Source organism: Bos indicus, chromosome 12, assembly GCF_029378745.1.
Source record: "Bos indicus isolate NIAB-ARS_2022 breed Sahiwal x Tharparkar chromosome 12, NIAB-ARS_B.indTharparkar_mat_pri_1.0, whole genome shotgun sequence".
Classification (NCBI taxonomy): domain Eukaryota; kingdom Metazoa; phylum Chordata; class Mammalia; order Artiodactyla; family Bovidae; genus Bos; species Bos indicus.
The window spans coordinates 71,328,357-71,341,432 of NC_091771.1; the positions used below are offsets into that span (position 1 = coordinate 71,328,357).

Consider the following 13,076-nt stretch of genomic DNA (forward strand, 5'->3'; position numbering starts at 1 on the left):
TGGAGTTAATAACAAGGTTCTGTGAGGCAGGTCATCCTGACACACATGTGAGAGAACGTGGGGATCAGGTTGATGCAGAATCCGAGGAGATCTTTGCATGGACAGAGTTGCTGCAGACCCCAGGAGCTGACTTCTCATTGCACGTGTGAGGATGTTCCTTTCACACAAATGGAGAGATTCCATATCTTAGAAGACTGTTTGACCAGTGGAGAAAAGAGCCTAGTTTGTTCTTCAGTGCCACTGTTTAAATATATAATGGTTTTCCTTTGAGGCACAGACTTCAACTAATCATGCTATTGATATTTCCCAGTCACACTAGGATTGACAACTAATTTATGTAGATCTTGATATAAAATTTCTCAAATAATCATATCCTCAGTTTGCATGTGTGTGCTTAAGCCAATATTCCCAGGATGGCATTAAAAAAAAAAAAATCAAATCCTCCTTTCTCTTCAGGTTTTTTCTTAAGATAAAAAGCTTCTCCTACACATTCTTCTTCTGTTAATGTTCAGTAGCCTGGAGGATATTTTGTAGCATACTTTGTACATGGAAAATTATTTTATGATGTTTTCTAACCATACATTTCCAACATTATTATTAATAATTACAGTGAATTTTGATATTTTGTATTTTAATTCTGTTCTCTAGGCATTGGGATATAATGAAAAGAGGTTAAGGTAATAACATTCACTATTTGGGGGTATTTAGGAACCTGTTTTATTCACTGGAACAATGAGGAATAACCTGGATCCTTTTAACGAACATACAGATGAGGAACTGTGGAATGCCTTAGAAGAGGTAATTTATTAATATTAAATGTAATTAACTTGTTAGCATCAGTATCCATGTGTGTAAAAGTGTACATTTAGAACATTGCAGGTAATTAACAGAAGCTTTGTTTACCTCCTAGAAGAACATTGATGACATGTGTGCACTTAAAATGTTTGTTAATTGATGATGATGAAAACCAACAATATAATACAATGTTTCCATCTTAGCTTTTTCCTTAAACCCTGAAGGAGAGCACATTATCTTGTCCTTGCTGCTGCTGCTGCTGCTAAGTCGCTTCAGTCGTGTCCGACTCTGTGCGACCCCATAGACGGCAGCCCACCAGGCTCCCCCGTCCTTAGCAGAGCTCTAAATTAGATGTTAAAGCTATGGGATCAAGTTCTACTTGTGATCTAGTGATATAATTGACCTAATTACTCTCCAGTGTTCATTTTATTCCTCTGGTCTTAGCAAGTATCTATTAAGTGGAGATGAGTCATTTTTCATTATTAACTGAAAGATGTTAATGAGATCAGACCAATAAAATGAGGAAGTTTCATAGTAAAGTGTTTATAAAAGTGTGTTATAGAGTTGGAAGGTGAGAAGAAGACAGAAGCCAGAGATTTGCGCAGTCATGTCTGACTTTTGCGATCCCACAGACTGTAATCTGCCAGGCTGCTCTGTCCATGGAATTCTCCAGGCAAGAATACTGGAGTGAGTAGCCATTCCATCCTCCAGGGGATCTCCCCAACCCAGGGATCGAACCTGAGTCTCCCACATTGCAGGCAGATTCTTTACTGTCTGAGCCACCAGAGAAGCCCTGGAATGTGAGAATGGTTATTTATTGGTGATTATGTCATTTTAATGCTGCAGCATGAATGCAGGTAACAGAACCCTGGAGAATTTGCTAAGCTTTTGTATGGAGAGGTTCATTTCTAGAGAATTTTCTGTCATTTGTATCATGTTTTATCTTGTCCCACTTCTTTGAATTTCCTTACCTTGGCATGAAACATTTTTGACTATTAACTTGCTGTTGGTTTGAGTATCTAATGCAAATTATTTTGTGTATTTGCACTCATTTTACAAATTGATTCTACTGATGGCAGAAACTCTAGACTTCTAAACTCTAGACAGTCTTTGAATTTCTCATATAAGACCTAGCTCAGTCTTTTGCTTTTAAAAAGTAAGCACGTGCATTCCTATACACTAACAATGAAAGATCAGAAAGATAAATTAGGAAACAGTCCCATTACCATTGCAACAAAAAAAGAATAAAATATCTAAGAATAAACCTGCCTAAGGAGGCAAAGACCAGTACTCAGAAAACTGTAAGATACTGATAAAGGAAAGCAAAGATTACACAAACAGATTGAGGGATATATCATGTTGTTGGATTTGAAGAATCAATATTGTGAAAATGACTATACTACCCAAGAATCTACAGATTCAGTACAATCCCTGTCAAATTACCAATGGTATTTTTCATAGAATTAGGGCTTAATTTTTTTAATTTAAATGTATTAATTTTAATTGGAGGCTAATTACTTTACAATATTGTATTGGTTTTGCCATACATCAACATGAATCTGCCACGGGTGTACGTGTATTCCCCATCCTGAACCCCCCTCCCACCTCCGTCCCCGTACCATCCCTCTGGGGTGGGATGATTTGGGAAAATGGCATTGAAACATGTATAATATCATATAAGAGACGAATCACCAGTCCAAGTTTAATGCAGGATGCAGGATGCTTGGGGCTGGTGCACTGGGATGACACAGGGCTTAAATTTTTATAATTTGTATGGAAACACAAAAGATACCAAATAGCCAAAGCAATCTTAAGAAAGAAAAAAATGAAGCTGGGGAAATTAGGTTCATTGATTGCAGGCTACATTACTGAGTTGGCCAAAAAGTTCATTACATAAGATGTTACAGAAAAACCCAAATGAATTTTTTGACAAACTCAATGCAGAGCTACAGTAATCAAGATGGTATGGTATTTGGCACATAAATTAGAAATACAGATCAATGAAACAATATAGAAAGCCCAGAGATAAACTCACATACCTGTGGTCACGTAAACTATAACAAAGGAGGCAGAATATAGAACGGAGAAAAGACATCTCTTCAGTGAGTGGTGCTGGGAAAAGTGGACGGCTACATGTAAAGAGTGAAATTAGGACACTCCCTAATACCATATACAAAAACAAACTCAAAATGGATTAAAGACCTAAATATAAGACCAGACACAATAAAACCTAGAGGAAACAAAAGTTCAGAAAAGTGTGTCATAGTTCTCTAAATTTTTTTTGGTTATACAAATCTGAGTGATTGTTCATGTTGTTTTGAATTGATGTGTGTGTCATTTAGTGTTACTGTTTCAGGAAACTCTGAAGTCTATAATGTGTGGATGAGCCTTGACTGTGAGCAGGCAGATTTGGAGGTCTTACAATTTCCATCCAGTAATTCTGGTTTCTGAAGGATGTCAGCACTGAGTCTTTACCCACCCACCTGGCTTTCCAGAAACATGGGGATTTTGTTTTCCTAAATTGGGTCAATTGCTTTACCTTCTCCTGCCCAAAAAGCAGTGCACCTCTGATTTCATTTAAGTTTGCGAGTCTATAGTGAAATTCTAGAAGAGAAGAGGGAAGAGCAGTTCACCGTCAAATGTAATAAAAAATAGGTTGATCTGCTGATCTTGAATTCACAGAATAGATTTAATAATGAAATTATGACATCTTAAAAAAAAACTGGAAGTACTGGTAAATTATTTTTCTATTTGTTTCCCAGCTGATATATTTTTTCACAGATTCTCAGATAGAAAAATTACTCTAGAAGTTTAGAACACATTGTTCCATGGACAGAGAGGCAACATTTATCTAAATTCTAAAAATGATGAAGTGGTAGAAAGGGTAGATAATACTAAGATCTACCTTTATTTAAACTACATTTGGAGCTTTCTATAAAAAGAAATAGATGTGAGTTTATTTCAAAAGTGAAGTATGTGGTTTCCATGTATTGCTTGTGGAATTGACCCTGTTAACTTTGGTAATATCACTTAAAGAAATCATTCCATCATTGTGTTTCTCTAGGAACTGCTTCTTTATGACTGTTTTAAAGAAAGCCTACCAAATCTTTCATTGAAAAACACACAGATGTGATAAAGAAAAATTCCCAAAGAAATAGAATAAGGGGGTGATCTATCACTCTAAGTGTGTGCATGTGCATGCTCAGTTGTGTCTGACACTGTGACACTCTGTGGAACTATAGCCTGCCAGACTGGTCTGTCCATGGAGTTTTTCAGGCAAGAAATACTGGAGTGGGTTGCTGTTTCCTCCTCCAGGGGATCGTCCCAAACCAGGAATCGAACCTGCATCTCTTGCATCTCCTGCATTTGACAGGAGGATTCATAACCACTGCACCACCTGGAAAGCGTGTCACTCTAAGAGGTGATCACTAAATCAATAAGACCAGTTTTTAAGTGAATTCAAAACCCTAGTTTTTAGTTTGTAAATTTATCGGGGTCCAGCCCCAGTTGATTCCAGGGATTCCCTCGGGAGGACAGCATTGGCGATTAAGGATAGATAAAAGGAGAAAGAGACAGAGGTGAACTAACTGGTTTAAGCGGAAAGCCAATAAAACCTGTGACACCAGGTTTGCACTGACCATGGAGGCCGCAGGCGCCCTCTCACATAGCAGAAGGTGCCCACCTTTGGCACCTTCTCGAGTGGGTCTTAGAAGCCCAGGCAAGTAAGTGGTCTCAGAGAGCCCCCACGCTCCAAGTCAGTCACCCTGAAGGAAGAACAGAGAAGAAAAAGAGAGAAAAGGAAACAAGAACGACACGGGGAGACTAAGCTTTGAACAAGGCCCATAGCTTTATTTTCAAAGGGAGCTCATATACCTTAAGTTGTGCATCAGATCAGATCAGATCAGTCGCTCAGTCGTGTCCGACTCTTTGCAACCCCATGAATCGCAGCACACCAGGCCTCCCTGTCCATCATCAATTCCCGGAGTTCACTCAGACTCACACCCATCAAGTCAGCGATGCCATCCAGCCATCTGATCCTCTGTCGTCCCCTTCTCCTCCTGCCCCCAATCCCCCCCAGCATCAGAGTCTTTTCCAATGAGTCAACTCTTTGCATGAGGTGGCCAAAGTACTGGAGTTTCAGCTTTAGCATCATTCCTTCCAAAGAAATCCAGGGATGATCTCCTTCAGAATGGATTGGTTGGATCTCCTTGCAGTCCAAGGGACTCTCAAGAATCTTCTCCAACACCACAGTTCAAAAGCATCAATTCTTCAGTGCTCAGCCTTCTTCACAATCCAACTCTCACATCCATACATGACCACAGGAAAAACCATAGCCTTGACTAGACGAACCTTTGTTGGCAAAGTAATGTCTCTGCTTTTGAATATGCTATCTAGGTTGGTCATAACTTTCCTTCCAGGGAGTAAGCATCTTTTAATTTCATGGCTGCAGTCACCATCTGTAATGATTTTGGAGCCCAGAAAAATAAAGTCTGACACTGTTTCCACTGTTTCCCCATCTATTTCCCATGAAGTAGTGGGACCGGATGCCATGATCTTCGTTTTCTGAATGTTGAGCTTTAAGCCAACTTTTTCACTCTCCACTTTCACTTTCATCAAGAGGCTTTTTAGTTCCTCTTCACTTTCTTCCATAAGGGTGGTGTCATCTGCGTATCTGAGCTTATTGATATTTCTCCTGGCAAGCTTGATTCCAGTTGTGCATAGAAGGTAATAAAATCATGCAAAGTCAGCAGTCTTTGATCCTTATCGAGACTAGGCTTTCTTTTCTGCAAACTTATTGCATACAAATGGTTTATGTGATTTACATCATCTTCTGGCCAGAAAGCCTGTTAACATTTTATAACTCTGATAAGACTTATTTTCTCTAAGAGTAATTATTTTAAAGTTTGGCTCCATCCTCCGAAGGTGTTAGATAAAGTTGCATTTCTATAGGGCAGAGATGCAGTGGGTTTACAATAAGGAAAAAATTTATTACCTTAAGGGTCAAAGTTGTTAGCACCAAGGCCATTACTTATTTTTTCTATATACCAACTATATTAATTAATATACTTCCAAAGATACAATACAGGAGATGTGGAAACTTGGCAGCAAGCATTGTCTCAACAATGAAATCTCTACTAGTTCTATTTTAACAATTTTTAACTCTCCGAGAGGCTCTATACTATTTGAATGTCTTAAGCTTCCTGTGCCTCTCAAGGTTGGGAGACTGTAAACAATTGTATGCATAGCTATAGCTGTAGGAGTCCGGATAAACCTGTCAGGCAAGTTAGAGAGCCATCTGAGAGGTTTGGATTAAAACACTCCTATTATGCCCAAGAGGCTAATTAAGTAGAGCTCTAACTTGATTATCTTCAAAGAAAGGTGGTAGGGGATAGCCCCCTGTTAATGTCAGAGGAGTTGGAAAAAGTCATAAAATAGTAAAACAGACAGATTCTGGTTTTGGGGTAGATGCTCAGGCAGATCCAGGGGGGTCCTCAAGCCCTGACTCGCCTTGCCCGTCAGGGCTTGCCCACATGGCCTTGTCATGGGTAGGAACTCCCGTGCTGGCTCCTGGCATAAATTATGCCAAACTGGACATGTGAACCCAAACTCACAGAGGTGGCCTGAGAGTGAGTAGGAGGGAATCACTATATTTTCCTCTTTTAAAGTCCTCTAGTTCTATTTCCTCCTCCTTCCTCCTTAGAGAGGAAATTAGTGTTGATTGGGGCACTAAAGAGCAGAAGCAGAACTACACATATAATATAAATGTACCTGAAGATGAAGTACTTTATCACTCAAAGGTTAAAAGAGCATAGTAGATAAACCTCTTGAAATGAATCACCAATGTGTTGCTTCTGTTAAAAAAAAAAAACAAAAAACAAAAAAACACCTTAGATTCTGGGATGTGAAATTAAGCACATGGTCTGTCCGTGGGTTCACTAAGAGTCGGACACAACTGAGCAACTTCACTTTCACTTTTCACTTTCGTGCATTGGAGAAGGAAATGGCAACCCACTCCAGTGTTTCTTGCCTGGAGAATCCCAGGGACGGGGCAGCCTGATGGGCTGCTGTCTATGGGGTCGCACAGAGTTGGACACGACTGAAATGACTTAGCAGCAGCATTAGCAGATGTCCTGTCAAAACTGGGGAAGAAATCAGGCAGTCAAATGTTCAATATTGATAGTATCTCTGTTTGGACAGAAGTGTGTCTCATCACATAGGAAACCAAGACACAAAAATCTGGGCATCGGCAGCCTGTGCATCAGGAACCATGTGGTTCAGTCCTTGTGGTGGAGACAGGTCACATGTCCATTTCCTGGGCCTTGTGTTAGGTGAGCGGGCTCTCCCTTTTTTTTTTACTGCCAGTCCTGGTCTAGTAAAAGTTCTTCCCCATCTGTTGATTGCATTTCAGCATTTCCTTCCAGCCCATACCAGCCTTTCTTTTTGAAAAGTAAGAAGGTTCCACAAAACATGGAAACCATCTGACTTCTGTGTTGACCTCCTGTGAGGGGTGTTGTTGCCTGGTTGGTAGATTCAGTACATGTAGTAGGTTACATTGAAAATGTTTATGGTTGAAGAAATAGGGTACCTTCAATTTCAGTGTATTATTTTTGAATTTTGCTATATTATTTTCCAAAACTCAAAAGCAGTCTGAAGGATTCTGTACTGAGATGTCTAGTTTTGAATAGTATTATTTACTCCATTTTCCTTAAATCATAACCTTTTCAGTGCTTTCCACTGTTTAAAGTATGATGTTGTGATATCTTGCAGCCAGATAATTGTTATAAGAATATATTCCTTTTACATTTACACTTAATGAGAAAGTAGTGTTATATGTAAATTATTTATCTTTGTGGATTTATTTTCTAATTTATAGGAACAGATATGCTACACGATGAGATCCACTTACGTCTTCATTCATACAGCCAACAAATATCTCCTGAGAGCTTGTTAGTGTTGCAGATTCGCAGTGTTGCAGATTCTGGGGCTAACACAATCATCAAAAGACAAAGTCTCTGCCCTTTGGACCTTAAATTGTCTTGGAGAAGATGAAAAACAAGCCAGTGCGTATGTAACAAGTTCTCAGTGCTGATACAGGCAAAGGAGGAAAATGGAGCAGAACATGAAGAGAGGCTAGCTGACAGCATTATTAATATTGGGCAATATCTATTGATCTGTCATAAATTCTACATGTACTGATTCATTTTATACTCTATCAATGTTAGGAAGTACCCATCTCTATAATTATGATATTACAGTCTTAGAATTTAGTCGAGTAAGTTTAGTAACTTGCCCAGTTGGCAGAGTCAGGCAGGGCTTATGCCCAAGCTCTCTGGCTTCAAGCCTCCTTTCTTTTTTTTTTCCTGTGCTGGTTCCTCATTGCTGCTTGCAGGCTTTCTCTAGTTGTGGCAAACAGGGGCTATTCTTCATTACAGTGCATGGCTTCTCACTGACATGGCTTCTCATGTTGTGGCACGTGGACTCTGGAGCGCACGGGCTTCAGTACTGTGGTCTGCAGGCTCAAGAGTTGCAGCCTGTGGGCTCTAGAGTGTGGGCTCAGTAGTTGTGGCACGTGGGTTTTCTTGCCTCATGCCATGTGCGGGATCTTCCTGAACCAGGGAAGAAACCCATGTCTTCTTCATTGGCAGGTGGAGTCTTTTTTATTTTATTTTATTTTTTAACTTTACAATATTGTATTGGTTTTGCCATATATCAACATGAATCCACCACAGGTATACACGTGTTCCCCATCCTGAACCCTCCTCCCTCCTTCCTCCCCATACCATCCCTCTTTGTCGTCCCAGTGCACCAGCCCCAAGCATCCAGTATCGTGCATCGAACCTGGACTGGCAACTAGTTTCATATATGATATTTTACATGTTTCAATGCCATTATCCCAAATCATCCCACCCTCTCCCTCCCCCACAGAGTCCAAAAGACTGTTCTATACATCAGTGTCTCTTTTGCTGTCTCGTATACAGGGTTATTGTTACCATCTTTCTAAATTCCATATATATGCGTTCTTAACCACTGGACCACCAGGGAGTCCTAAGCCTCCAATTTTTTGTTTTTAAATTTTCAAGTCACAGGAACATGAAAGGAATAGTATGGAAGGAATATGAACACATACACACCTTCACCTGATTCATCAGCTGTTAGTGTCTTCCCATGTTTTCTCCATCTCTTCTATAATCTATATTTTGCTGAATTGTTTGTAAGTTGTAGAAATGTTTATTAAAAGTTGGATTTCACCTTGAAATGCATAAATGTACACCTTGTAAGAACAAGAACATTCTTTTATATGCCCTAACACAGTTATCTCAATCAATAAATTTCATAGTAATATTATACTATTATCTAATATGTTTTCAGATTCTCTAGTTGTAACTCCTACTTATTATTGTCTCTGCTTCTATTGTCCTTCTTAATACTTGAGTATAAATTGATTTTGTCATTACACTACAGACGGCTTTTATATTCATATATTCTCATAACCATCCCTGACTTATAAATGAAGCCAGTCTCAAAAAACAGAATTTTCTGAAAAACATTTCCCCTCACAACCTTTTTTCTTCATGAAGTAGATATGGACAAACTTGAAGAAAAGTATAAAATGAAATTAATGATTAGATGTCATCTAAGTCAGAGGCAAGTGTGAGTCAGGATGTCAGTCTTAAGCAAATCCAACCACTTGCACCACAATCCAAATCTTACCCTTTAGATTTTGTGTACTTTTCATGTTAATGCTACATAACAATACTATATTTAATCTTAATTCAGAATTCCCCTTTCATGGGATTGGACTCCATCAGGAGCACAATTCAGGTTCACATTTATAGACATGCTTCAGCACTTAGGATACCTGAAAAATGAAAACTGCTCACTCACCCTTGGTATGTTGTTATCTGACATTGTAATGTGTCAGATAACTTATCAGCCATCACTCATCAATCTGTTGGTCTCTTAATTTGAAGTGTATGTTTTCTTTGTTCTTCAAGTATAGCCTTAGTTTGGTTCTTGCTCTATATTTTTCCAAAGCAAATATTTGTTGAACTGACCCACCCCTACCACCAAATGTACTTTCAGATTATCTTTGGCAGTTAAAGTTTGTTTTTTCTAATCTTATGAATACAATTTTATGAAGATAGATTAATATAAACATCATCTATATCCATACTCTGGGGGAAATAAGATGTTGTGTCTTGTTTTTCATGAGTTTTCATTCACTCACTGCAAGACATTTATGACACTAAAAAAATGCACTTGATTAGCCCACTATTTATAGAATTAAACTTGGGAAAGAACCATCACCAGAGCAGGTTCCAGTATTACTGATGTATAAGGTGCAGTTTGCCATTGTTTGAATTTGTGTATTTTAAACTTCATCACATGGTAAAGTGCTGGTAAGATTATATCTTCAGAGAAAAAGAATTATTGTAAAAAATTTTTGAAGTTTTTCCTTAGTGTACCAACTCCTATGCAAAATGAACTTTGGGAAACTTGACTCAAACATAAAGATTGTTTTAACTTTCCTGTTTAAACCACACTGGGAGAAATAGCTTCATTTTTTGAGAGGCTTCCTTAACTAATCCCTAGGTTTGGTTTCTTGAGGCTGTCCTGTGGCAGGGATGAAGGACACAGATCTTTCTGTCCTGACTTGACCCCACCATCTTTCTCAGTGAATGCTCTTTAGAAAGAGCTCTCCTTATCACCTGGCTGTACATGTATGATAAATAAAGAAGTCCTGACAACATCAGAGTTCTAATGTGTAAGAGGTTTGTCTGCTTCAGTAGCAGTTTGTTTAGGAAATGTCATTCTTTCTGTATCCACAGGTGCAACTTAAAGACACCATCGAACATCTTCCTGGTAAAATGAATACTGAATTAGCAGAATCTGGATTGAACTTCAGTGTTGGACAGAGACAACTGGTGTGCCTTGCCAGGGCTATTCTCAAGAAAAATCAGATATTGATTATTGACAAAGCCACATCAAACGTGGATCCAAGGTATGGAGCTGGGGCCCAGGAAACCTTAAATCTGATTTCTAAATGTGGCAAATGGAAAACATTTAGTGATTCTTAGAAATGTTTCTAAGTGTTCTCTTGGCCCCATGGTATCTCTTGGTAATATTAATTCCAGAAAACAAAGGAAAAACTAAGACTTGTTATAAGGGGTTAATGTTGTTTTGAGGCATCCTTAGAGCTAGATTCCTAAATCCAACTCATAGTTTTAAGCAATTTTAAGGGAAGACTATTTTCCGTCATTTTATGAAAAACAGTTAATTTTTAAATAGACTTTTTATACTTAGTTTTTTAGGAACAAGATTATATGTTAAGGTATTGATTAAAAAAAAAACATAAAGGTATCATGATATTTTTAAGTCTTAATTCTGCTTTTCCTGTCTTTACTGAACTAAATCAATTTCTTTGATTCTAGAACTGATGAGTTAATACAAAAAAAAAAATTCATGAGAAATTTTCCCAGTGCACTGTGCTGACCATCACACACAGATTGAGCAACATCATTGACTGTCAACGGATATCGGTAAAACCCTCACCGTTTTAGTTGTATTCATTTATGTTCAATTTCTCAATCTATCTTTCCTTGTAAAACTTGATAGGAACCCCCAGTAATGTAATTTTCTCTTAGTTTCTCCTCGCTTTCCTGAAAATTGTTGTTGTTTAGTAGCTCGGTCATGTCTGATTCTTCGTGACCCCATGGAGTGCAGCATACCAGGCCTCCCTGTTCTTCACTGTGTCCCGGTTTTTTCAAACTCATGTCCATTAAGTCTGTGATGCCATCCAGCCATTTCATCCTCTGTCATCCCCTTCTCCTCCTGCCTTCAATCTTTCCCAACATCAGGGTCTTTTCCAATAAGTCGGCTCTTCACATCAGGTGGCCAAAATATTGGAACTTCAGCTTCAGCATTAATCCATCCAGTGGATATTCAGGGTTGATTTACTTTAGGATTGACTGGTTTGATATTCTTTCAGTCCAAGGGATTCTCAAGAATCTTCTCCAGCACCACAGTTTGAAAGCATCAATTCTTTGGCACTCAGCTTTCTTTATAGTCCAACTCTTACATCTTACACCTACTGGAAAAACCATACAGCTTTGACTAGATGGAACTTTGTTGGCAAAGTAATGTCTCTGCTTTTGAATATGCTATCTAGGTTGGTCATAACTTTCCTTCCAAGGAGTAAGTGTCTTTTAATTTCATGGCTGCAGTCACCATCTGCAGTGATTTTGGAGCCCAGAAAAATAAAGTCTGAAACTGTTTCCACTGTTTCCCCATCTATTTCCCATGAAGTGATGGGACCAGATGCCATGATCTTAGTTTTCTGAATGTTGAGCTTTAAGCCAACTCTTTCACTCTCCACTTTCACTTTCATCAAGAGGCTTTTTAGTTCCTCTTCACTTTCTTCCATAAGGGTGGTGTCATCTGCATATCTGAGGTTATTGATATTTCTCCCAGCAAGCTTGAATCCAGCTTGTGTTTCTTCCAGTCCAGCGTTTCTCATGATGTACTCTGCATATAAGTTAAATAAGCAGGGTGACAATATACAGCCTTGATGTACTCCTTTTCCTATCTGGAACCAGTCTGTTGTTTCATGTTCAGTTCTAACTATTGCTTCCTGACCTGCATACAGGTTTCTCAAGAGGCATGTCAGGCGGTCTGGGATTCCCATCTCTTCCAGGATTCTCCAAAGTTTATTGTGATCCACACAGTCAAAGGCTTTGGCATAGTCAATAAAGCAGAAATAGATGTTTTTCTGGAACTCTCTTGCTTTTTCCAGGATCCAGCGGATGTTGGCAATTTGATCTCTGGTTCCTCTGCTTTTTCTAAAACCAGCTTGAGCATCAGGAAGTTCGTGGTTCACATACTGCTGAAGCCTGGCTTGGAGAATTTTGAGCATTACTTTACTAGCATGTGAGATGAGTGGAATTGTGCAGTAGTTTGAGCATTCTTTGGCATTGCTTTTCTTTGAGATTGGAATGAAAACTGACCTTTTCCAGTCCTGTGGCCACTGCTGAGTTTTCCAAATTTGCCGGCATATTGAGTGCAGCACTTTCACAGCATTATCTTTCAGGATTTGGAATAGCTCAACTGGAATTCCATCACCTCGACTAGCTTTGCTCGTAGTGATGCTTTCTAAGACCCACTTGACTTCACATTCCAGGATGTCTGGCTCTAGGTCAGTGATCACACCATCATGATTATCTGGGTCATAAAGATCTTTTTTGTACAGTTCTGTGTATTCTTGCCACCTCTTCTTAATATCT

The 13,076-nt window shown here is 38.9% G+C and overlaps 1 protein-coding gene across 4 annotated transcripts in view; it reads left to right on the plus strand.

The window, feature by feature from the left end:
• Nucleotides 1-13,076, plus strand: part of LOC139186118 (ATP-binding cassette sub-family C member 4-like) — a 126,017-nt gene that overhangs the window by 94,990 nt on the left and 17,951 nt on the right. For 2 of the 4 annotated variants that reach the window (XM_070799896.1, XM_070799895.1), the window contains 3 exons: nucleotides 709-798; nucleotides 10,626-10,798; nucleotides 11,229-11,336. In XM_070799896.1, the coding sequence (XP_070655997.1) occupies nucleotides 709-798; nucleotides 10,626-10,798; nucleotides 11,229-11,289 (324 nt within the window). In that variant the 3' untranslated portion in view covers nucleotides 11,290-11,336. Of the gene's footprint in view, nucleotides 1-708; nucleotides 799-7,669; nucleotides 7,861-10,625; nucleotides 10,799-11,228; nucleotides 11,337-13,076 lie in introns of those variants that run through there. The other 2 variants (XM_070799898.1, XM_070799897.1) reach the window with 2 other exon arrangements.